The 27082-nt window shown below is 38.8% G+C and overlaps 1 protein-coding gene across 1 annotated transcript in view; it reads right to left on the bottom strand.

Annotated features, from left to right (window-relative positions):
- GBE1 (1,4-alpha-glucan branching enzyme 1) overlaps window positions 1-27082 on the bottom strand; it is a 361817-nt gene that overhangs the window by 200931 nt on the left and 133804 nt on the right. Inside the window, exon 3 of the mRNA XM_081087408.1 lies at window positions 22878-22990. Coding sequence (XP_080943534.1) covers window positions 22878-22990 — 113 coding nt within the window. The remainder of the gene's footprint in view (window positions 1-22877; window positions 22991-27082) is intronic.

Below are 27082 nucleotides of genomic sequence, written 5' to 3'. Positions count from 1 at the left end.
CCCACCCAATGCACAAATTTCGTGCACCGGGCCTCTAGTAAAATATGAAAGACTCACTTGGTTACTAAATGGATAAAAATGAGTGCAATATAAGAACAGTATCAGGTTAATTTCTGTGCTTACAATTTTATTCATTTTTCTCATTAATTATATCTTACTGATTATTCACATCCTTACGTTGGTTTCAAAACAACCAATGTTTCTCATTTCCAAAAGTTCCTTTCCTCATTAAAGGTTATCTATCCATTTTCACTATGGTAGTTTCATTCTCATAGTCTCCTTGATCTCTCCTATAACATCTCATTAAGATTTCTTTTAAAGTTGTTACAGAGATTTTAGAAATAGTTCAAAGATTCTTAAAATGTAAACATTAAGTTAAGAAAATGAATGTTCAAAAACACATAAAATTCTTTACATGAATAAGTGCTGGACAATGACTACCATTTCTATAGACACTCTAGTGAATTTTCAGTCATTGGTAGGATTGATCCCACAAGCACACCAACTGAATCTCAGGAAACAGAGCATTTTGTAGAGTGAGATAATGCTGATTAGAAAATCATCACATACTGCCTCATTAAACAAATTTATAAAATATTTGGCCGGTGCTTACAAAGTCTAAAAAGACGTGACCTTTGAAGGCATAATACACTTGGGCCCTGAGCACATGCCTGGAGAAAAAAAATAGTTGAGATGATAGAGCATTAAATAAGTACCATGCATTGCATTAAATGCTTTTATGCTTTTATCAGTTCTATGGGGTAAGTTCTATTATTATTTCCACTTTACAGAAAGCAACTGAGAAAAGCAACTGATTTGCCAAAGGTCACACAATTAGCAGGTGCTGGAAATGGGAGGACACAGGCAATCTCACTGGAGGCCACACTGTATCCCTTGGGCTGTTACCTGCTATTCAAAGAAACATGAAGCCTGGCTGCATGGCTCCGTGGTTGAGCATCGACCTATGAACCAGGAGGTCACAGTTCAGTTTCTGGTCAGGTATATGCCCAGATTTTGGACTCGATCCCAATCCCCAGCATGGGATGTGCAAGAGGCATCCAATCAATGATTCTCTCTCATCATTGATGTTTCTCTCTCTCCCTCTCTCTCTCTCTCTCTCTCTCTCTCTCTCTCTCTCTCTCTCTCTCTCTCCTCTTCTCTCCTCTCCTCTCCCTGCCTCTCTAAAATATATATATATATATATATTTTAAAAAAAGAGAAGACATGAAGACTAGTGTCCTCTCAAATATAGGTAGGACTGGCACTGACATAAAGTCAAAGCAGAACGCACAGGAAAATGTCACATGGTGTCAAGAATATATTAGACATCCTGGTGCGACGTGGCACTGCAGGGAATAATCTTACTGGGAGGTCAACTCAAAGACAATTTATGCTACAGATGAATTATGAGAGGACACAATTTCTAATTTGTTTACCTTGAAAGAAAAAAGAAACAATTGCTATAGTTCTTATTTATTGTGAGTATGAAATATTACAACATTGAAATCTTGGTCTTCTGTAGACACTTCTACTTTGGAGAAGTATCTATTTAGGTCCTTTGCCCTAAATTAGATTGTTTGTCTTCCTTTTGTTAAGTTGTATGAGCTCCTTATATATTTTGGAAATTAACCCCTTCTCAGAGTTATCATTGAAAACATGTTCTCCAGGCAATGGGCTCTATTTTTATTTTGTTGATGGTTTCTTTTGCTGTGCAGAAGCTTTTTATTTTGATGTACTCCCATTTGTTTATTTTCCCCTTAGTTTCCTTTGCCCTAGGACAGTGATGGCGAACCTATGACATGCGTGTCAAAGGTGACATGCGAACTCATTTTTTTGGTTGATTTTTCTTTGTTAAATGACATTTAAATATATAAAATAAATATCAAACATATAAATATTTGTTTTACTATGTTTGCAAATATCAAAAAATTTCAATATGTAACACGGCACCAGAGTTAAGTTAGGGTTTTTCAAAATGCTGACACGCCGAGCTCAAAAGGTTCACCATCACTACCCTAGGAGATGTATAGGTAAACACTTTGCTACGAGACATGTCTGAGATTTTGCTGCCCAGGGTTTCTTCTAGGATTTTTATGGTTTCACCACTTACATTAAAGTTTTTATCCATTTTTAGTTTATTCTTGTGTATGGTGTAAGTTGGTGGACATACAGAAGGCTAAGGGACACATGGAAAAATGCTCAAAGTCACTGATCATCAGAAAGATGCAAATTAAAATAAAAATGAGGTTTCATCTCACACTTGTCAGAATAGCTACATCAACAAATCAATACTAGTAAATGACAAGTGCTAGTGAAAATGTGGGGAAAAGGGAATCCTACTACACTGTTGGTGGAAATGCAGACTGGTGCAGTCAATATGGAAAATAGTATGGAGTTTCCTCAAAAAATTAAGTATGGAACTACCATTTGACCCAATGATCCCACTTTTAGGAATATATCCTATGAAACTTGAAACACCAATCAGAAAGAATGTATGCACCCCCATGTTCATAGCAGCACAATTTACAATAGCTAATATCTGGAAACAGCCCAAGTGCACATCAGTAGATGTGTGGATGAAAAAGCTGTGGTACATTTACGCCATGGAATACTATGCAGCTGTTAAAAAGAAAGATCTCTTATTCTTTGAGACAGCATGGAGGGACCTGGAGAGTATTATGCTAAGCAAAATAAGCCAATCAGAGAAAGACAAGTATCATATGATCTCACTCATATGTGGAATCTAATGAACAAAATAAACTGATGAACAAAAAAGATCCAGAGACATAGAAGCACTGAACAGACTGACGAATCTCAGAGGGAAGGCAGGTTCAGGGTTTTGGGGTGGGGTGGGGAATTAACTGGTGAACTTATATGCATATATGCATAACTCATGGATACAGACAATAGTGTGGTGAAGGCCTAGAAGGGGCAGGTGTGGAGTGGAGGAGTCAATGGGGAGGAAAAAAAGGGAGAGGCATGTTATACTTTCAACAATAAAGATAAATTTAAAAAACTTGAGATCTGCTTGAATACTGTCTTTGAAAAGTTCTTGAGACATATTCATTACACTTTTTAAACTGCAAACTGGGGACTAGCCAAAAGGCTCAGATATGTAACTTGTTCAAAGCTATACAACTTAGAAATGGCAAATAATGAACTCACATATTCCAAAGTCTTTTTTATCCAAGTCACTAAACAAAATAATTTGTCACAACACGCAGCTAACAAGATGGTAGATGGACCCCAAATGAGTAAACACTAAATTTAGTATATTCCAATTAAAAATATTCTCTAATGCTTTGCCAAAAAACAAAACAAACAAAATAAAAACTAGCCCTGACCGGTGTGGCTCAGCTGGTTGTTGGAGAGTCTCCCCATACACCAAAAGGTCCAGGGTTCGGTTTCTAGTCAGGACACATACCCAGGTTGTGGGTTCCTCAGGTAGGGATTACAAAGGAAAAAAAAAATGCTAGCAGGACTCCTAACACTGGCTTAATATAAGTGACTACATGGATTTATATAATCTAATCTTGTTTTGCATGAGAGGGGATGGGGAAGGACTCTGTGACATTAAGAAGCTCTGTAACTGTGACTATGTAAGTTGCACTGATTAGGGTTATCTGATGTGGGGAAAAGCAGCATACTTTTGGTAGTGAGAAAAGATAAAAAAAGGCATTCAATAAAAACTATTTTCAGGTCTAAGTTGGTCTCTCTGTTAAAAATAAAATACAATATAAAATCTTATTCAAGCACCCCTTTATTGCACCCAAACCATATTAGAATTAAAGTAGTTATATACAACTAATCAAAATCTACATATTTAAAAAAAGAGGAGAAAGTAAACAAGATTTGAGGACATAATTCTGTTTGTTAAAGCATCATTACTTAATGGCAGGTGATAAAGAATGGGATTTTGAGCAATTCTCAAGTATGGTCCCTGTGCCAGCAGCACTGATATCATCTGGGTACCTGTGAAAATGCAAATTCTCAGGCCCTCCCAGACCTACTGAATCAGACACCCTGGAGTGTGTCTTTAACAAGCCGGCCAGTTGCTTCTGATACACAGTAAAGTTTGAGAACCAATGTTTCAGGGCACTGTTACACAGGTTTTGTGGATGGTATGGATGTGGGGAATGGAGAGCGTTTGTGAGTAAAGACAATGCCTAGGGTATGGTCACCACGGAGGGTGGCTGAGGTCATACACCTTAGCGGAACTGTGGTGGGAGGAGGGTAAGGTCACTGGAGAAGAGGAGATCCAGGAAATGGGAGGTCAACATGGTGAAGAATCTCCTGTATTAATGGTTTCACCTGGTTTTAGAAGTTCATCATACACCACACCTTCCTGATCCCACCAAATGCAGAGCATTGTCTTCTTTCCGAAGCAATTTGGCCTTGCAGTCAATGTTGATGGTTGACCTGGATCAACCCATGATTTTGTGCATTTGGGATTCTCAAAATAAGTCCACTTTTCATTGCCAGTCACAATTCCATGCAAAAAAGACTTTCTTTGGTGCCGTTGAAGCAACATTTTACTGATGACTTTTCGGTTTTCCATTTGTCTTTCATTCAGTTGATGTGGCACCCATTTTCCTTCCTTTAAAATCTTTCCAATGGCTTGTAAATGATCGGAAATTGTTTGCTGAGCAACGTTTAATCTTTCTGCAAGTTGTTTTTGAGTTTGACAAGCATCTTCATCCAATAATGCTTGTAACTGTTGGTCTTCAAACTTTTTCAGTTGACCTGGATGTTCTTTGTCTTTCACATCGAAATCATCACTTTTAAAGCGTTTAAACCAGCGTTCACAAGCATCTTGAGATGGAGCATGTTCACCATAAGCTTCCCGAAGTATATGATAACTTTCAGCAGCACTTTTCTTCAAAATAAAGTAAGTAATGAATTAAAACTTCCCGCAAATGCTCTTTTTTTTTTGGCATGAAATTTGACATTTTTAAGTGTAAAAATTTCTATAATGTTAACACCTTCAGAAAATTTGACATATGAAGTCTTGAAGCTTGCTGTCAATACAACAAAACAGCATACATATTAAATCGCATATATACCAACATATGTGTAACTCCATCTATTGAAAAAAATCCACATTATTAACCGTTACACCTAGTAGAGGGATGGTGAGCACTGTTTATTTTGTGGATAAACCCTTGATGATAAAAACAATACGTTGTAAAGAAACTGTTCTGAACATATACATAGAGCAGACATAGCCAATCCATAGCGCCCCTACTAACCCAACCTTTTACTTCAAGAGAAACAAACAATCTGTTTGTTTAAAATACTTATTTTGTATCTTTGCCTTCTGTATGTCTACTTTGGAAAAGTGTCTATTTAGGTCCTTTGCCCATTTCTTAATTAGATTGTCTTCCTTTTAAGTTGTATGAGTCCCTTATATATTTTGGAAATTAACCCCTTCTCAGAGTTATCATTGGCAAATACGTTCTCCCATGAAGTAAGCTCCCTTTTTATTTTGCTGATGGTTTCTTTTGCTGTGCAGAAGCTTTTTATTTTGATGTACTCCCATTTGTTTATTTTCCCCTTAATTTCCTCTGTCCTAGGAGATGTATAGGTAAACACATTGCTACGAGACATGTCTGAGATTTTGCTGCCTATGGTTTCTTCTAGGATTTTTATGGTTTCACCACTTACATTTAAAGTTTTTATCCATTTTTAGTTTATTCTTGTGTATAGTGTAAGTTGGTGGGCATACAGAAGGCCAAGAGACACATGTAAAAATGCTCAAAGTCACTGAACATCAGAGAGATGCAAATTAAAATAACAATGAGGTTTTACCTCACACTTGTCAGAATGGCTACCATCAACAACTCAACAAATGACAAATGCTGGTGAAGAGGTGGAGAAAAGGGAACCCTAGTACACTGCTGGTGGGAATGAAGACTGCAGACTGTGCAACCATTATGGAAAACAGTATGGAGTTTCCTCAAAAAAATTAAATATGGAACTGCCATTTGATGCAGTGATTCCACTTCTAGAAATATATCTAAGAAACCCAAAAACACCAATCAGAAAAAATGTATGCACCCCTGTGTTCATAGCAGCACAATTTTCAATAGCTAAAATCTGGAAACAGCCCAAGTGCCCATCAGTAGATGAGTGGATAAAAAAGTTGCTGCACATTTATACCATGGAATACTATGCAGCAGTAAAAAAAAAAAAAAAAAAAAAAAAAAAAAAGGATGTGAAAGTATTTTCACACTAGCATAGGGAATAGTCTACATTTAAAATGTAAAATCTACCTTGCCTTGTAATGTTCTGGTTTACATAGCTATAACTATATATGTGTGTGTGATTAACAATATCATGAGATCAGATGGTATCAATATGTGTGCATAGTCTCCTTTGAGGATCCTTACTGTAAACTGTCCTCACTTTGATGTCATGATGAATAATGTCATCTACTAGTAATTGAGATCCTATGAAATACCAAACTTGAAATATTATATAGGTATATGTTTTATATATACATATGTATTTGTGTATATTTATACACATGCATATAAATATATATACTTTTTTCATGTGTTTTATTGACCATCCCTAACAATGAAAAGATATCAGATTATTTTCTGTTTTCCCCAAGTTTATTACTGTCATTGCCAGTTGCTCATAGAAAACAAGTATTCTAAAATCATATTAGGATTTGCAAAAGTTTATCATTTTAGCCAAGGGCCAGGTTTGGCAGTGTTATTAAGAAGTCACAGGAATGTAAAGTAAACTAAAAATTACAGCAGCATAGTATAATGGTCAAGAACACAATCTCTACAGTCAGACGTCCTGGTTTTGAATCCCAGCTCTACCAACTATCAGCTAGAAAACAAGTTATATAATCAGTATGCTTCTATTTCCTCATCTGAAAAATGGGATGGTAATAATAGGACCTGCCTGATAGTGTGTTATGAGGACCAAATCAGTTATTATTCATAAAGTGTTTAAACCAGTACATAGCACAGAGAAGGGCTATAAAATAAGTAATATAAGGAAATATTTACAAGAAACAAATCTGATACTTACAGCATAGTTTATGCTAAAAACTCTGCAAAGTCATTCAATGCACATTTTAAATTATAAAATAATTATCTTGCAACCTGCATTTTTAAAGTAAAGAAAATAAAGAGAAACACGAGAAATAAATGGTTCAACAGGTTTCTGGGATCTTTTTTCTTGTGCTTATTGTTTATCTCTGAAGGTGACCTTTTTGGGAAAATGTATGTTATTGTTCTCTGAGCTGTGTATGATTAGTTTCTTCATCACACAGGCAAATTAGGAAGGCTGCGGTGGTGCTCAGAAATCATCCGTTAAACAGAGTCAAAATTAATGATAATATTGAATTCCCTTTGTGTTTGAATTCCATCTATCCACACACAATTATAAATGAGCTATCAAAGAAAGCTACCCATTAACCATTAATTGATAATAACTTCAGAAAGCAATTCCTATACTGCCATTGGTATCTCACCAACAACCTACTTTCTGCAGAACTTAAGCTGAAAATAAAAAGGGAAAACAAAACTTCACAAACCAAGCCTTTCTCATCCTGAGCCCTGCCATGAATATTGCCAATGCACAGAAATCAGGCTTAATATTCACAAGCTGGTATATTTAAAGGAGGCAACTGAACTATTTCTTTTTCACCATAATTTATTTTTACCTTGAATAAAATAGATACAGATATTGTAACAGTACACCCCAGATTTCTACTTCCTTGTGTCAAAAGTGAATATTTTTCAATGTTAGAGTAAGTTTTCAATAAGAAAATGTCTGAACAGAGATGATATGTTCTGCACCCGAAGAAAAATAACACCTAATTATTAATTTGGGATAAGAGTGTCATCACCCCAAAACCGGACTATTGTCTCTCCATGGTACGCACCTAAATGACTAAATATTCTAACCTCTGGCACATCCCACAGTAAATCCACTTCATAGTCTCCTAACTAACTGGTTCCAAACTATAAGGAAAAAGAATTAAGCACTGTCCATCTATATATATGATGTAAAGAAATTATAAAACAAATTTCAATCTTGATTGAAATAATTACAAGCCCTTATTTAAGATTTACTTACATTTAATTTATATTCTTCTTCCAAAAAATGACAGCTTGTGATTTTTAAAATATAATGTAATTATTCATAAATAAAATGAGAAAGAAAAACTAGTTACAGTGAAAATGGTCAGAAGGAGAGAAGGGCTGGAGGGCAAGGAGGCAAGATAATGGCACAGAACTCAGGAGTAGGGTGGTTAAGCAAACTTACAAGGGCTTAATTTTAGGTTTTCTGACAGACAAGAGAAAAGCGGAAACCATGAGATAAAAATAAGCGTTTCAAATCTTCAGGAGAAAGGCAAACTTTCTCTACTATTAAGTTTTCTAAACAGTAACTCATAAGGATCTTTATATTAAAAGAAACAGCCAATGCTTAAGACTCATTAAAGTGAGTGCAATTTCCAAACCAATATTTATTTATTTTTACCCTGACATCAATAGTATTCCCACTATAAATAGCAATTCTATTGGTCTCAAATGCCTAAACTCAAAGAATATAATTTAAAATTATGAACATACAGCTTTATAAATTTACTAGAGGCCTGGTGCACAAAAATTTGTGCAATCCGGGGGGAAGGGGGGTCCCTCAGCCCGGCCTGTGCCCTCTTGCAGTCTGGGACCCCTCAGGAGATAACGACCTGCTGGCTTAGGCCTGCTCCCAGGTGGCAGAGGGCAGGCCCAATCCCTAGGTGCAGGCCCTGGTCAGGCTCAGAGCAGGGCCGATTGGGGAGTTGGGGCGCCGCCCCCTGTCATGCACAGAGCAGGGTGGATCGGGAGGTTGCGATGCCACCCTCAGTCACGCTCAGGGTAGGGCCAATTGGGGGATTGGGGCACCGCCCCCTGTCAACTCAAGGCAGGTTCAATGGGGAGGTTGTGGCGCGACCCCATGTCACGCACAGAGCAGGGCCCCTCAGGGGGTTGGGGTGCCACCCCCTGTCACGCACAGAGCAGGGCCCATCAGGGGGTTGAGGAGCTCCCCTCTGTCACTCACAGAGTAGGGCGGATCAGGGGGTTGGGGCACCGCCCTCTATCACCCACAGAGCAGGGCCAATCAAGGGGTTCGGGTGCCGCCACTGTCACACTCAGGGCACGGCCAATGGGGAGGTTATGGCTCTACCCCATCACACACAGAGCAGGGCCCGTGGGGGGGGGGGTGGTTTTGGGCGCTGCCCCCTGTCATGCTGATCCTGGTGCCGGGAGGCCTTGCGGCTCCGCTGATCCCGGTGCTGGAAGGCATATTACCCTTTTACTATATAGCATAGAGGCCTGGTGCACGGGTGGGGGCCGGCTGGTTTGCCCTGAAGGGTGTCCTGGATCAGGGTGGGAGTCCCCACTGGGGTGCCTAGCCAGCCTCGGTGAGGGGATGATGGCTGTTTGCAGCTGGTCACCCACCCTTCAGGGTGGGGGTCCCCACTGGGGTGCCTGGCCAGTCTGGGTGAGGGGCTGAGGGCTGTTTTCAGGCTGGTGGGTGACTGAAGCTCCCAACCGCTCCTTTTTTTCTTTTTTTCTTTTTTTATTCTGGGCCAGCTTTAGCTCTGGCTCCAGCTCTGAGGCCTCTGCTGCTGAAAGCAGGTATCTGGTTTGTTTGTGTTCTATAATCGAAACTCTGTATCAACTCCAGCTCTGAGATCCCGGCTCGCTGAAAGCAGGTTTCTGGGGTTTTGTTTAGCTTCTATGTTTGTTACAATGTTTCAAACTGCCAGCTCAGAGGCCGGCAAAGCAGGCAGGGAACATTGGAGTCCGCAGTCACTGAAGCAAGCAAGCCTCATTCATGTTCGCTTTAAGCTGCCTGGCTGCCGGCCGCCATCTTGGCTGGCAGTTAATTTGCATATCGTGCTGATTAGCCAATGGGAAGGGTAGCGGTCGTACGCCAATTACCATGTTTCTCTTTTATTAGATAGGATTTCACTTTCTGCATAATATGCACAGTGGCAAATGCACTTATCTGATGGTCCCATCAGTTTCATCAATGCAGTACATAAACACTGATTGACTAGATTCTATTAATTAAAATTACTAGGTCCCAAAGACACAAAGATTACTGAGACACTGTTCCTATCATCAAAAAGTTTAGTCTAAAGCACATATCATCACAGTAAGTAAGGAGGGAACAGGCTATAGAGACATTTTTAGCAGAAAGAGTTGTTGGTAAGTAAAAAGTCGAGTTTGAAATTATGTAAAACTTCACCAGAAATAAATAAAACATAAGCTCTACATCAAAGTCTGGGAGTCTGCCTGTCTACAAAAACCAGGGAAAGCCACTCCACGAAAAATGAGTGTTGTCTTTTCATTTGCTGAGACATGACCAGATAGTATTTGAGAAACTGCAAGTAATTCAGTGTGAATAATATACTGAATTGTTATGGACTGAATGTTTGTGTCCCCCCAAATTAATATGTTGACCCCCCATTGAAAAGGTATTAGGAGGTGAGGCCTATGGGAAATAATTAGGATTAGATGAGGTCATGAGGTGGAGCCCTCTGTCAGGAGAGAGCTGGCTCCCTCTCTCTGCTCTCAGCCATGCGAGAATACAATGAGAAGCTGGCAGTTTATAATCAGCTAAGGGTCCTCACTAGACCTCTACCATGCTTGCCCCCGGATCTCAGACTTCAGCCTTCAGCCTTCAGCCTTCAGCACTGTGAGAATAAATGTCTGCTGTTTATTAACCACCTAGTCTATGGTACTTCATTATGGCAGCCCGGACTGAGTGAGACAGGATAAAAAAAAAGCAAAGCTAGAAAGGAGCCCAGAAGCCAGGACATGGGTGGCTTTGTATGATGAGCTAAGATGCATGGATTTCAGTGTACAGGCCAATGTTGTTCAATTCTTTTAAAATGGAGAAATTGTTATTTAGACATAATCATACACAGGAGCCCAAGTATAGAACAGAAAAAGGATTTCCTATTTCAAGAGAGTGCAGGGGAATCAGAAAACTGGCCAGGTCAGCTTCTTAATACACAGTTTAAAAACCCTGGCTATAATCAAACCAGGGTGGGGAAAGCTCATCACAAAGGATTTAAAGCAGAAGAATAATATGAGCAGGTTTGAGATCTTAAAATGATGACTAGAGCTATAATATGAAAATGGACTAGGGAAAAATGAGAGCCAGTTATGAGAATAAGACCACTTTAAGAAACTAGTAAGAAGTAAAACTCTATAATAGGGCAGATGGTAGTAAAATTTTTAGAACATCAGGATAAAGAGAAAATACAAGTGACTACCAAGAGAAAAGGTCAATTACGTGCAAAGGAGTGAGAATCAAATAATCAGGATTTTTATCAGCAACACTGGATATAAGACAAAACTGTTGTGATGTCTTCAATATGCTAAGAGTAAACAACTTTGAATCTAGCTACCTATAATAAAATTAAATCCTAGACAAAGTGTGAACTAAGTAAGGTCTCAAGCCATTGCTAAAAGAACTTCTATAGGATGTGCCATAGGAAAACAAAGTGCTAACAAGTAAGCTGCAGAAAACAGTGATTTCTGACAAGTTTGATTTGGCAGGTGGTACATAGCAAAATGTTGTTATTTTTACCCATTGCATAACTAGAATGACCACTCAGGAACTGCAGGATACTGAAATCCTATCACAGGCCATGGCACTGTGGAACTCACTTAGGTGTTTATGTGAAATACTGATAAGATTATGTGGTGCAGATAATTCATAAAGGTAAATGAGATTTATTGCTTCATTCACAGTTCTTAAATTAAATTGAGAAGGCTAACCCCTATTTTGTAAAACTACTGTTTGGAATTCTCTGCTATTTTTTAGACGGCCTCTTATTCTAAAAAAATAATAACTTTGCTTTCCAGCCTGCTTTAGCCTGCTTGAATAATAAGGAAGATAAACTTAGTTGTCTGACCTTGTAGGCCAGAGACTAGATATGCCCATACTCTCAATGCCATGCCAGGTATATTTTTTAATTGGATAGAACTGTGTTATTTTCAAGGCCACCAGCAAGATAACCACTGAGCACACATAGGCTGGCTCTTTAATAAAAAGGGAAGCTCTGCTTGTATCTCTGCTTAGAATTTGAATTCATTTTCTCTGAGCCCACCGCAGTGAGTAAAGTGTGACTCCAAACTCTCCGAGCATTGCTTGATTTATTCCGGTTTTCTATAACAAAATCACCACCATCCAGTAATTTGTACTACTTTATTTTATGAAATTAGAGCAGGGCAGCATGGAACCAATGAATGGGAAGTGGGGATATGGAAGGAAAAAAATGTATCTGATAGTAAGTTCTTCTTTCTATGAATCTTTACCAAATAAGAAAAAAAGAGCAACTTTGGGGTCCATTAACAGTGGATAATTTTTGTTAATTAAAAATAGAAGACTTCACACTTTTATATCAAAAAGCTCTGATACCCAATTCCAACTAGATGCCCTACAATTCAACTCAATAGTGACACTATCTACCTGTGCTTCTGATAGAAGGCCAGAAATTGGTGGATCCAACAACTCTCTGTCCTTGGGCTCCATCAATTTGCTAGAGTGGCTCACAGAACTCAGAGAAACATTTTACTGACTAGGTCACTAGTTTATTATAAGCGGAAATAACTCAGGAACAGCCAAATGGAAAAGATGAGTAGAGCAAAGTACATGGAAAGGGCAGGGAGCTTCCATAACCTCTCTGAGCATTCCACTCTCCCATCTCCCTGCTCACCACCCAGCAGCTCTTCAAACTCAGTCCTTTTGGTTTTTATGAAAGCTTCCTTACACAGGCATGCATGAATAAATCACTGGCCTTTGGAAATTGGATCAATCTTCTGGCCCTGAAGTCAAGGGGTGGGGACAAAAGTTCTAACTTAACTGATCATATGGCTGGTTCTCCCTAGCACCCAAACTTAGGTGATTTCCAAAGGCCATCTCATTAACATAAAAAAGACCCCTTTGGCCCTAGCCAGTTTGGCTCACTGGATAGAGCATCAGCCTGGGGACTGAAGGGTCCCAGGTTTCATTCCAGTCAAGGGCATGTACCTTGGTTGCAAGAACATCCCCAGTAGGAGATGTGCAGGAGGCAGCTGATCGATGCTTCTCTCTCATCGATGTTTCTAACTCTCTATCCCTCTCCCTTCCTCTCTGTAAAAAATCAATAAAATATATATTAAAAAAAAAAAAAAAAGACACCACTTAGGAAATTCCAGAGGTTTTAGGAGCTCCATGCCAGGAATGGGGTGAAAAACCAAATATACATTTATTATAAATCACAATACCACATAAATGCTCTCTACAAGAGAGAGTATGAGTATTTGAAGACAATGAGATCATTAAGGGTCAAAGTCCTGAAAAAAGCACAGGTTAAAGACTACATTGGCCATTATTAAAAATTATTGAGGTTTTTGTAGATAATAAATAATGAAGGATTTAAGAAAAAGCAAAAATGAATATCTGTCAAATTTAGCAATTGTGTTGTCCTACAATGTGTTCAGACTAAAATTTCCTGAAATAAATTCACAATTTTGTTTAATTTCCTCATACATCTGACATCATCATAAATCAATCAATGTAAGTCAAATTGACCAGTGAAGGGGACCAAAAGTTTTGCTACCCCAAAACTATGCCTTTGGGGATATTGATTTTAAGCTATTATTATTATTTTTTTTTAAGAAACAAAAGACTCAGAAAGGACCTTTGACCCTTCCCCTTTCTTGCCTAAGAGATTCAGATGGAAAGGCCTGTTCCAGGAAGGGAACCCTTACTCACCTTACCTTAGATAAGAAGGCCCCAGGCAGGGGCCAGGTAGCTAGATCCCTCAGTGCCCCATTGTTCTGGGTTGCTTAGCAAGAATATGATTACCCTGCCTGTTCCTCTCTTCCACAGCTACCTATAAATTGCTTATTTTCTTTCTCTGTTCTCCATAATGGCATATAAGCCCACCTGCCCAATGTGTTTCAGGTCTCCTATCTTATGACACTCTGGCATGTGTATCAGTAATAAACTTTGCACATTTTTCTCCTGCTAAACCGTCTCTGTTAATTTGACTATTAGCCCAGCTACAACTTAAAAGGTGGGAGAAAAAGTTTTGAGGTGTTTTTTTTTTAGCCCCCACACCACTAATTCTCACACAGAATTGACTGATATTTGTGAAATCTTGCTTTGCTTTATATTCTTTTATTTTCTAATTGAACCTTGACAACCTATTCATTAATCTACACCCATTAATTCCTTCAAGACCAAACTTAAAATGCTTCTCCTCCCATAATCATTCCCTAACTATTTAAACTGTGACCTTTATTCTTCCCCATACACTTCCCCAATAATCTATCTCTAATCCTTGTCCTCTCTCTGTCATCTTCTCCCTTGGGTTCCTTCATAATCCCATAAATATTTAGCCAAAACTAAAGATAACTAAACCACTAACAAATAAACAAACATAAAAGAAACAAATACATATCCTACATGCTTATTCCTGCTTTGTCATAAACTTCTCAAAAAATATAAGCTTCTTCCTCTACTACCTTCCCAGCCACAGAATGCTACAGCAACTCCTTTGCTTAGGGGATGTTTCTCCAAATGGACCATAAATTTAAAGTGCAGGAATTTTATTATTTTATCTTCATCTCTTCATATAAATCCAGGAAGGATAGTGCAATGCTTCAAGTACAAGAAACATAAATTTAAATATGTGTCAACTAAGATATTAAGGAGTAAAATTTGATAAAGAAATAAATGTAGAGCAAGTTCAAAATATAACACAACTCTCCCACTTTCTATCTCAACCTTCCTCTAGCAAACAGAGTTAGTTACTCTACACACTGGCAAGTAGTCTGCTTTGGAAATTTACACATTTATGTTCTGTTTCCTATCAACATTCTAGAGAGCTTCAGAAGAAAAGAAAATGAATCAATTAGCAAGCTTTTATTCTTATCTGCAAAGGAAGACCATTTCCTACTATGTTATTGAGGTTTATTAATATTCATATTATATTTTGGAAACAAAGAATTATAATCTCTGTGGTAAGAAAAAGTGCATCTAATTCTAACTATGCATTCGCCCACAAATTAGATGTTTCGGAGTCTTAGAGGCTGATTAAGTTGAATCAGATGAAGTGAGTAAATAATTTTCTGTGGGTCATGGAAAAGAAAATCTTTATCACATATAATAATACGTAAAGACATGACAAGCAAGAAATAATCAGTTGGACCAAAATCTTATAATCATGGGTTACAATGAGAATGTAATGGTCCACATGAGGCCCTAGAATTAGAAAACATTCTTCTATCCAGTACATGTACTTTTTTACTTCTTCCATTTAAAGAAGGATGTTTAGAAGAATAAATTTAAAAATGACAAACCTACCAAACCTCTGTTGAAATAAATAAAAGTCAAAAAAAGAAGAAAAATGGTATTAACAGAGAAGAACAGAAAAGGAGACAAGAGACCAGCAATTTCAATAAATTTTTGCAACCTAAGAAGTGGTTGGTGGGGGAGGGAACTACACAGACAACCTACGGTGAAGGCAGAACCTGAAGGGAGCTGGTCAGTTCGCCTCCCAGAATGCCTAGGAGACTCAGCAGCTTGAGGCTGCTGGCACAAAGACTAAGATGCAGTGTCCCAGTAAGTGACGGCAGGCTCTGAAACGGAGCCTTTTCCCGCCCCTGTCCAGACAAACATGTATCCCTCCAAAACACCGCTCCCACTCCTCAAACAGGAGCTCATAGGTTCATTCTCTGAAAACCACAGAACTAAGGCTCCAAACCCAGAGACAATGGGCACAGTAGATGGCAGAGATGGATCATATTGTGAGACCCTCATCCACTTTCCCTGCCTTTATCCATGGATGCCATTAGCCAAATACAAAGCCCTTCACTCCACACCCTTCCTCCCAAGCCTTGTAGGAAACAGAAAGATCCATCTCTGGAAAAAATAAATGATCCCAGAGAAAATCCTACACTTACTGCTGTCAATCTAAAGGCTTGCTCACTTTCTGACTACCTAACACTGAAGCTGACCAGGAACAAAGCCCTGTCCACATTCACAGAATCTTCAATTGTCTTTTCCACATCATTCTAAACGATGGCTGCATAACCATGGATTACCAGGCATTTGAAGAAAGCCTGCATCATGAAAGATAGACTAAAAGAAACACAGGAAAATAAAATCTGAATAAAACAGGGTAGGAGGTAAGGAAGTAAGAAAGAAAAAAAAACAACAACACAAACATCTATAATTAATATTCTCAAAAAGATAAAAGTTATCTTGGCCATTTAATAAGGACGGAATCTATGAAAAAGGGAGAGAACAAAAAGAATTATTAGAACTTTTAAAAATATTATTGCTAAAATAAAAGCAGCTGGAAGATAAAGTAACTTTTCAAAGTGGAAAGGAAAGGGAAAATGATGGGCAACTTGAGAAAAAAAAAGATAAGAAAATCTAGGAGATCCATTATCCAAATATTAGAAATTCCTGAAACAGTGAACAATGAATGTGGAAAAAAGAAAACAAATAAAAATAATAATAATGACACAAGAAAATATTCCAGAAATGAAGATTAGAGTGCTATAAGATTAGTTTTCTTAAGAAAATATTTAGATACTAATTTTATAACATGCTACATCCCTGCCCAAAACTCTTTCTATGGCATCTTTCTGCCTAGCAATCTCGTTCCAGCACTCAATAAATAGTTTGACTTTACTTAACCAAACTGACTGTTACCTTCTAAAACTCAAACTCTTTCCACAAATTACTTATCTCCTTCCTATTCTCACGGAAGGTCACTTCAATACTTTGTTTTGGAGCACCTTGAAAAATGGGAATGATGGTGTCCATACAAAAACCAAAAGCATACATGGTGTAAGATGATTTGTACAATGTGGATAAAGCTCAAGTTTACTCCCTCTGAATCATTTTCCCCCCTTCTTTTCTCTTCGAACCCTTAGCCTGAGCAGCATGTAGCACCATGGTTAAGAGCATGGACTTTGTTGTCAGACAAGTCTGAATTCAAGCCCAGGTTCTACCACCTGCCTAACCTCTCTAACAATACCTTCTCTCATAGTGTTACCACGAGGATTAACTTAAATAAATGTAAAGTCATCTCCAATTTTTTCATGTGTCTTATCTAAGAATTGCAAATACCAGGTTTTAGGTTTTCTTGGCCCTTTTCTGCCAATCAATTGTGTAGCCTCTAACTATAAATAGAAAAGCAATCTGATCTGCTCTGAAATTAATTAAGCCACTTCCCAAATTCATATACTGAAGCCCTAACTCCATGGTTGGCAAACTGAGGCTCTCAAGCCACATGCGGCTCTTTGGCCCCTTGAGTGTGGCTCTTCCTAAGCCTTAGGAGTACCCTAACTAAGTTCATAACAATGTACCTACCTATATAGTTTAAGTTTAAAAAATTTGGCTCTCAAAAGAAATTTCAATCGTTGTACTGTTGGTATTTGGCTCTGTTGACCGATGAGTTTGCCGACCACTGCGCCTAACTCATAATGTGATGGTATTTGGAGAGGGGACCTTCAAGAGATAATTAGGTTTAAATGAGGTTATGATGGTAGGGCCCTGATCATGAGATTAGTGCCATGTGAGGACACACAAGAAGGTAGCCTTCCACAAGCCAGGAAAAAAGTTCTCGCCAGAACCCAACCATGCTGGTTGATCTCAGATTTCCATCCTCCAGAACTGAAAAAAAATAAATTTCTCTTGTTTAAGCCACCCAGTGTATGATATTTTATTATGGCACAACAAGCTAATACATAATCCTCTGAAAATGTTAAATGTCTGTAAAAGGAGTTTTTAGGGATTAAAAAAAGGCAGGTTTAGGGAGTGTTAGGAATTAGGGGGTCCATGGGGATGAACCACAGGCTGCAAAGCTGGGAGCTGCCAGAAGGCACACATTTACAGAACAAGGGGGCTGGGAGCTGCAGAAAGACACACATTCACAGAATAAAGGAAGAGGAAGCCACACATTCGCAGAATAAAGAGGAAGGCCACAGGGAACAGAAAAGCTAAAGGGAGAACAAGAGGGACCCCACATGGGGTTTGAGCTCTGAAGCTGCTATAGTGACCAATCAGAGGGAGACAGGACACAAAAACTGCAGCCTTTATAAACCTTAGGAAAGAGGGACTTAGTGGGCCTCTCTCCCCACCCCTCCCCTCATGGGAGTCTGTGCTTGTTTCCCAATAAATTTCCACATTTTCCTATACCACCTTTTGTCCGAGGCTTCATTCTTTGAATCCACCTGGACAAGAACCTGGGAAATCACCTTTGCATCCTGCCCAGAGAAAAACAATGTGTTTTGGTTTCATTTCCGAGTTTCATCTGGTATCAATAAACCTCTGTTCTACTCCATTTTGTTACTGATTGGCACAGCAAAGTTAAAGTACACAAACATCCTGAACATTAAAAAGAAGACAATTCTAACTGCCATTGCGAGTCACATGAGTATTGTTGAAATAACTTTCTAAGCCCAGGATGGAGTTGCTCCTACCCAGGGTGTCACATCAGCAAATCAAAACCTGGGCAATGCTCCTGGCCCTGTAAATGCTCCGCTTGTCCGGAAACATAGTACATCCAGTCAGCCAAGACAACTCCGGGCCTTCTCACCCCAAACAGAGTTGACTATGTGGCCCCGTCAATCAGGTATTTTCTATTTCTCTCCCTGTGCTTTATTCTTTATCCTACAAAAGCTTCTGCCTTCTGCCCCATTTTGCAGTTTTCCAAATGAAGACTGTCCAGTTCATTAAGTGTTAAATACAATTTGTGTTTATAACCTAAATTGTCTTCTTTAATCATTTTTTAACTTAGTATTGGAATGATGAAAGGAGAGAAATTGGGAGTCAGAACAAAAGAAAATGAATTCTAGAGTTTGCCTCTAACCTCCCCTCTGGTTACATCCCCTGACCTTACTCTTCCTGACCTGAGGACTCCCCATCCTCCTGAGCAATATTTTACTAGTTAGGACAGACCCACCTCTCACCCAGCTCTCTGCCCCAGAAAGCTGAGCTATGTGGACCATTATCCCCAGAACTCTGACTGCTCACTGAGATTAAACAATTTCAAGAGCAGTGGGGAGAGTGCTAGAGATCAGAATATTTGTTTCTTTTATTCCTCTGGTTACCATGAATTAACTGTGTCCCTCACCAAAGCTCAAAGCTCCTCTTTAGAAGGCTGACTCTCCCTCTGAGTTCTAGCAATTGATCCCTTTTTCCTGTGGCCTGGGCGTGGCAATAAAGTGGGTGCTACTAAGCCCCCCTGCTCTATCCTTTGAATTTTCTTGTGGATCCCTGAGTTCAAGTTTGAAAAGTCTTTTGGAAAAACAAAACTATTCAAACTTTCCTAGCTTCCTGTTGGGACCTGAAACAATACAAACACTTTTATTCATGCAGCACCATCAAGTTAAAATCTCCTTCTTCCCTCCAGCTCTCTGGTTCACTTCTGAACATGTTACCAAGTGTTCTTAAATGTCGCTGTCCCTCCGCTACCTCCCATTGCCATCACAGAATGAATAAACTGCTGTCTCATGTTTTACTCTTTATTTTTAAAACAAGTTCACCCCTTACAAATATTTACAATTTAGTACAAGCATCATACATAAAGGATAGCACCTGACATATAACACACACTCAATAATTAGGTCAAATTCCGATGAAGCAACTGAGGTGGGGTTTTTTATACACATTATTTAAGGTGTATATTTTTAAACAGTGAACAAGAAATACCTTTCCATAAATTAGTCTGTCTATGGATCTAGAAGAAAAGGTGTTAAACACATGAGTAATATATGCCTGATTATCCTTCAGAAACCTAGTCCTTTATTCTTTCCTTATATCTTTAAAGCCTTGAATGTTTAATTTACCTTATAATATTATTTTATTTTTCTGTTTGGTAAACTCACTAAAAGAACATGCAAAAAGCCCTGGCTAGTGTGGTTCATTGTCCTGTGCACGGAAGGGCCTCGGGTTCGATTTCCAATCAGAGCACATACATAAGTTATGGGTTCAGTCCCTGATCGGGGCACATATGGGAGGTGACCGAATGATATTTTGATATTTCTCTCTCACATGGATGTTTCTCTCTCTCTCTCTCTCTCTCTCTCTCTCTCTCTCTCTCTCTCTCCTCATAAATAAAGACATATCCTTGGGTGAGGGTTGAGAAAAATAAAACAAACATAAAAAAGAGACATTTAGATGATTATATAAGCAGTTAGGTATCAACTTTCAAATTGTTCAATGGAAAAGACCAGGTGTTTTGCAGAGAAAACAAAGCTATTATTTCAATGATGTTAACGGTTCCTTTTTGTTAATGGTTACCAGATAATTCATAAGAGAAACAGCCTCAAGTGAATTATAAAGGTCAATCCCTTGTGGACTGAAATAAATTGTTAAATTCAATTTAAAACAAGATTTTTAATTACCATGATAATCTACCTAGAGACAATTTCAGATTAAAACGCCAAAAACCTACTGTTTGTGGATTTGTATAGAGAATTTAACCCCTACCCCAAAGAAAACATGATGTATCTTCCCCATAAGTGAAAAATATCACCATATTAACATTATAATAGCATCTAAATGTTTCATCGACATTTGAAACATCTAAACACTACAAATAATATTTTGTGCCTAAATTTCCTGTTAATTATCTTCACCGAAAATTTTAGAGCATAAAATAATGAAGACAGATTACACAACAGTCCATTTCATACCTGTTTAACATTTGTTTGTCATTAAACAGATTTTTAAAGCCAAGAGAAAATTTAAAAACCACATTTATTTCTTATCTGATTATTTTATTTCACATAGTAAAATAAATTCTTGAAAAAAAATTTAGTACACAGCATAGTATAGAAATCATAATAGTCTTTTGGGGCTGCCATAACAAAATACCACAAACCGGGTGCTCATGAACACAGAAATTGATTTCTCACAATTCTGGGGGATGAAAATCTGAGACTGGGGTGCCAGCATGATTGGGTGAGAGCCCTCTTCTGGGTCACAGACTTCTTAGTGTATCTTCACATGGTGGAAAGGGCGGCAGATCTTTCTGAATCCTTTTTTGAAAAGCACTAGAAACCCATTCATGAGGGCTTCATCATCAGGGCCTATTCACCTCCCAAGGCCTCAGCTACTAGTACCATCATATCAGGCACTAGGATTTCAACATAAAAAAATGGGCACGGGGGCTTAGGGAAACACAAGATTCAGCCCATAGCAGAAAGTGTAAAAGATTTGAGGTCATATGGGAGAGGCAAATGCCTACCATTATTCCCAATATATACCAATAATCATTCATTCCTAGTAATTATCACTCCCCATATGTAAAAACAACATACCAAAATTCATTCATTCACTATTTAATGCAAAAAGCAGTAATGGTGTCAGAGTTCATAAAATTTTGTAATTTAAAGAAAGAAGAAAAACACCCTCGGCACTTTAAAAAATTAGTAAGTTTAGTTCTTAAAAACACAAATAAACAAAAATGGCCATGAGACCTAACGTGACAATGAGACCAGTGGTACTGTAACAGTTGCCTTGCCTCACTAGTTCCATAAAATCGGGCTTTATAAACCATAGAAAAATCAAGCTACTTGGTTTATTCCTGAAAAGATTGAACCTAAAAAAGCTTCAACATTCAATAAATATTTCTGTGTGCCTACTCTGTGCCAGGCACAGCTCCAGAGATGGAGGATGTGTGGTAGTATCAGCAAACAAAATAGCAAAGGCCCCTGCTCTTGTGGAGCTTATACTGACTTGGAAAAGGGATTATTTATATTAAATTTAAATCCCTCTTATTGTATACTGCAGTTACTTTTTCTCCTTTTCACTACAGATTAAAAAGAACCTTGGCTGCCATCTAGACAATATGCTCTTCAGATAACTATATTATGTGTGGCAATATTTTAGTAATTTTCAGATACACTTATAATTTCATTATTTGTAAAAAAAAAAAAATGCCCTGCAAACAAGTATGCAATCCATATTGATTTTAAATATACTTTAATTAACATTGAATTAATGTTGTTAAATAACAAATACCCATAAAAATAATGATTCAGTCACAGGATTTATCATAATAAATGCTATGAATGCTACTGACTATCTATGGAAGGGAAAGAGAAACAAGGGACATAGAAATATTATATGGTTATATGAGCAAAATCAAGTAAATGTTCAAGGAATTAGATAACTTGTTATATAACCAAGTGCTTCAATGTGTAATCCAGACTTTGGGACCCATCATCCCTCCAGCCCTCTTTGAGGAGACCAGAGAGGCCTTGTGGGCTCTGCAGACTGTGAAGGGGGCCCCATGGTCAGCTAAAGTCAAAGGAGTACACAGGAAGCTCAGGTGGCCCTACCACAGAACAAGAGAAACAAGAATCCCCATGTCAAAGACTAGAAAGGGGAAAACCAGAAAAAGCATGTCCCAAAATGCACATGACTCTAACACCAGATCGCATTCTGCATTCACGTGGCTCAAAAATCAATTTTACCAAAAATTTCCTTACAGGTAAAAATTCTCTCTGCATTTGCTGATTTGAAGACAGCTTTCACTTTTCTATTAACGTTTCTGATTTCTAAGCTAAATTTTTACAATGACTCAATCACTCTTTATATAAAGTTTCCAAAGTTGATAATATAACTAAGTTTGGTGCCTTTCTAACCAAACAGTTATAATCTAACACATTCAAATTTGTGGATACCCCTTTCTTAAATTTCCTCTATTGGAACATTTAAATTGTTTCTCCCACAAATATCATGTGTCTGTTTACATTATCATATTTTAAATCAAACTTTGCACACTGGATTAAAAATAAATAAATTCATATAAAAACAAGAGGGGGGAAAAGTACCTTTAATTTGGATCCATGAGGTATTACAGATTTATCCTGCTTTGGTGGTATATACAGCTCCCATTTCCCATACTCCAGTTTTTTATATGGGTATGAAAATGGATTCCAATCATCTAAAAAATTAAAGAAAGGTTAACAATAGCATGATCAAACTGATATTTAATGAACTTCAAGTAAAGCATTCCTAGTTGTACGAAATCAAACTGCCTAAAAATTATTAAGTATTACAAGGTGTTAATCAAAAAGTTTTACTATTTGAAAAAGTAAGTTACAATTTAGAAAAAGTAAGTTAGTCTTAATTTATTTTTAAAATATGTATTTAAAACTTTGCCTTTTGCATCTTAATATTAAAGATTATAACATTTTCCATTATACTTTCAACTCTAATACTTCTATTAATAAATGGAATGTAAAAGAAAAAATGGTAGGTACTTATTTAAAAAAACACCATCAACAAAGAGAGATAACATCAAAAACACAGAAATACATTCTAGGCATGATAAGATACATGTCATGGTAGAAAAAAATGATGAAAAAAACCCTCAAAATCCTATTACCCAAAGTCACAAGCATGTGACAGAACTGAGTTAAAATCTAAAGAAATGCCTGAAGCAAGAAAGGCGGAGGTAATAAACTATAGAGGGCAAAGGAAAGGCAGGTTAAAGATCCTGGAAGTCAATTTGAGCAACAAGACTCATGCACACACAGAAACTTATATAAGAGACGTGCCATAAAAATCACTGAGTAAAGGACACACCATTATCAAGTGAGGCTGGTTATCCCCATGGGGATAAATAAATGAGTCTCCACCTAACAATATGCCAAAGAATCGCTGTAACATAGATTAATGTTTAGATATGACAGGCAAGACGGTGCCCTCTCGGATCCTGAGCCAAAGCAGCTGGGGATCTCAGCCTAGTCAGCAAGTTTCAGGGAAAATTCAGATTCCTCCCAGGCTGGGACTTGGGGCATCTGCTAGGGTAGCTCTCAATTTCTCCTTCTCTGCACTGCATTCATATATGGCGACGATCTCATATTCTGATACAGAATTTTTGGACTGGATCCTGGATTCTTTGTCTGCCAGAGTCAAAGAATGAATCCACGGACAGAAGGTGGTATAGCAAAGGTGGAGATTTATTGAAGAACAAGTACAGACTCCCATAGGGAGAGGGAAAGAGTCCCACAGAATGGACTCCCACATGGGGAGGGGGAAAGGGTCCCACCGACTTCCTGTTTCCATGGTTTATAAAGGCTGTAGTTCCTGTGTTCTGATATCCCCTCTAATTGGACAATATTCCCTTTCGAATTGGTTACTATAGTAACTCCTGAGGCCCTCCTCCCTCATTGTCTTCCTATTCCTTCTGGGCTTTCTTCCTCCTTCTTTATTTTGTAAATATAGACCTCTTTGCTACTCCCAGTTCCCTTGTCTTATGTAAATGTATCTGTTGCCTCTCCCTTGTGTTATGGAAATGTACCTTCTCCCAGTCTGTAGCCCTGTGTTTTTTCCATGGACCTCAATTTTAAAAATTCCCTAAACTTGCCTATATTCCCCCGAAATTCCTGTTTCAATTCCTTACAGTTTTCCATCAAAAGAATCTCCATTAAGTTGCAACTTGCCCCTGATAAAAATGGCAGACGAATAGGCAGACTGTTGTGCACCTCCTCCTAGGGCCAACTAAATTGGAGAACATTCACCTGGAATTACCAACTGAGGTCCAGCTGAGGAGACATATCAAGGAAGGACAGAAAACACCTTCTGTAGAAAGGGATGGTCATGAGAGGAGCTGACCTAGTGAAAGGGCGAGGGCTACGCTCTCCATCTTGCCCCAGATCCTCCATTTTTGGGAAGCAGCCATTAGCCATGTGCTTAGCACGGAGCTTCTTCCCGGAAGCCCAAGCCTCTGCTAGCCACACCTAGGATTTCTTTAAACTAACCAATGATAATCAAGGGAAGTGCGCGCCATAGACACAACCACATCCTGTGTAACAAGACCCCAAGTTGCGCCTGGCCAATTGGCAGGGCCCACAGTCCTCTCTCCTCCCCTTACTCCAACACCCCTATAAAACCCTTTTCCCCACAGAGCTCTCTCTCTCTCTGCCTTCTGCTGCTGCGTCGGCAAGTGTGGTGGACGGGGAGCTCAAGCTAGCTTGAATAAAGACTCTTTTGCTTTTGCATCAAACTTGGCTGGCTCCCTGGTGGTCTTTTGGGGATCCTGAAATCTGGGCTTAACACTAGCCCCCGGGGTGGAAGCCTGCAGGCCCAGAGAGGAGGGAGCACAGGACTATGGGGGGTCTTTCCCTCAGAAGATACAGGCCTGGAAACCAGGTGGGCTCCACAGCCCAGAGTATCAGAGCCAAGACCCTTGGCCCATGAAATATCCAGCTGTGAAAGGCAGCAGGGTTGCTGGCCGCAGCAGAGTCTAGAGCCAGTAGACCAGAGCCAGTGGGAGAGAAAGCCACAGTGCCTGAGGAGAGACTGGGGTGGGAGACCTTGCAGGGAGACATGGAAAAGCAGACAAAATGGCCATCCTCCCTTTCCCCCCTCTCCAGAGGAGCTAGTTGCTCCCAGTAGCCACAGGGCAGGAAAAGAAATAAATCCATCCTAGTAATACAGCCTGCCCCACCCTCAGGAGCCCTGCTTGCCACACTCTGCATTTTCAGCTTTTCAGAAGAAACAAAAGCAGAGACCAAGCCTACCAGTTTGAACAGTCTCTGGAGCCTCAGTGAGTGGATTGGGGGAGGGATCTTCGGACCCACTGTCCTGGGAATCAGACTAGCACTTTTCCCCCAACAGGAGAACTGATAAATATTCCAGGTTTACAGCGACCCTACTGGTCTCTACACAATGATCTCTGCGGGCAGAGGGCAGAGTAATATTTGGGGCCACCAGCAGAGGACTGCTCTGGGACAGGGAAGCATACCCACCACAATCCCTGAGTGCTAAACAGCACCTCCCTCAGCTAAAGCCCTCTAAAAAACAGACTTTTGAGTGATTAAGATTAACAGCTGGCTTGCAGGAAAAAGTAGGCAGAGGTGAAGCCCTGGGAACGGGGAATGTTTCTGGGCCCCATGCAGCTAACAAGCCCATTTAACATGGCAGATTGGTCCCTCCTGCTGGCCGCCAAGTCCTGAAGAGACAGATCAAACTGTGGATGAGGATGTGGGGATCTCTTGGAATTTCAAGCAGGTTGTTGAAATCCAGAGGACAGTTTCTGTCAGAGTTTAGCACCTAAGTATCCCATAGGAAGCACAGAATTGGCAGACAAAAGAGTGGGATTGAAAGCAAGTCCCCCTGGGGCACTAAACTCAACTGAAACAAACTTGACTTCACTTTTTTTCCTTTTTTCTTTTCACTCTTCCCCCCCATTTTTCTACTTTTTTATTTTTTCTTTCATTTATTTTTTTCCCTTTTCAAAGTTATCTTCCTTATCTATATGCTTTACTGATTTGTAATTATTCTAGTCTCTGTTATGTTCATGAATCTAATTTTCCTCTTCCCTTTTCCTACCCAATTTTTTCTTTTTTCTTATTTTCATTATTCAATTTTCTTCTATCTTTGCTTCCTCTCTTTTCTTTTTCTCCTGCTTTCTCCACTATTTTCCTTTTCAAATTATTTTCATTGTCTTTTCTTAAACCTTCCTTTATTTTAAACACTTTTACTTCCTCTATTCCCCTAATTATTTACTATTACTTTCTTTATTTTGAAGTATGGTACCTATTTGCTTTGTTTAACAATGGACAGGTTACTTTGATTTTCTAAATTGTATAAGTCATCCCATTCGATTGAATGCCTTATTGATTGTAACGTGACTATCCCATTGATTGTGATCTTACTGGTTTTAGAAAGCACATTCTTCTGTACCTGGGAAACAGGACAGCACAATTATCCTAAATTGTTTTAGTGGCCACAGATAATGCGTTCCAGTTGACTCAGTGGTCCCAAGACCAGGACAGTGCAATTATTCTAAATTACCTCGATGGCTCTAGATAATGAGTTCCTGGCAACCCAGTGGTCGCAAGACTCAAGGGCTCTAGATAAGGTGTTTCTGTCAATTCAGTGACCCCAAGACCCAAAACTGTAATTAACATGCTTAATTCTGCTTCTGTAAACTGCTTTTTTGCAAACTAGGTTCCCCATTCCAAACCTTGAGATGTAATCAATACCTTTGTGATCTTTGCCTATATAAGTCTGGCTTTGCCACCAT

This window comes from Myotis nattereri (assembly GCF_964212035.1).
Source record: "Myotis nattereri genome assembly, chromosome: 3".
In the NCBI taxonomy this organism is placed as follows: domain Eukaryota; kingdom Metazoa; phylum Chordata; class Mammalia; order Chiroptera; family Vespertilionidae; genus Myotis; species Myotis nattereri.
Note: the sequence above shows the minus strand (reverse complement) of the source record. Positions and strands in the feature narration are given on the sequence as shown.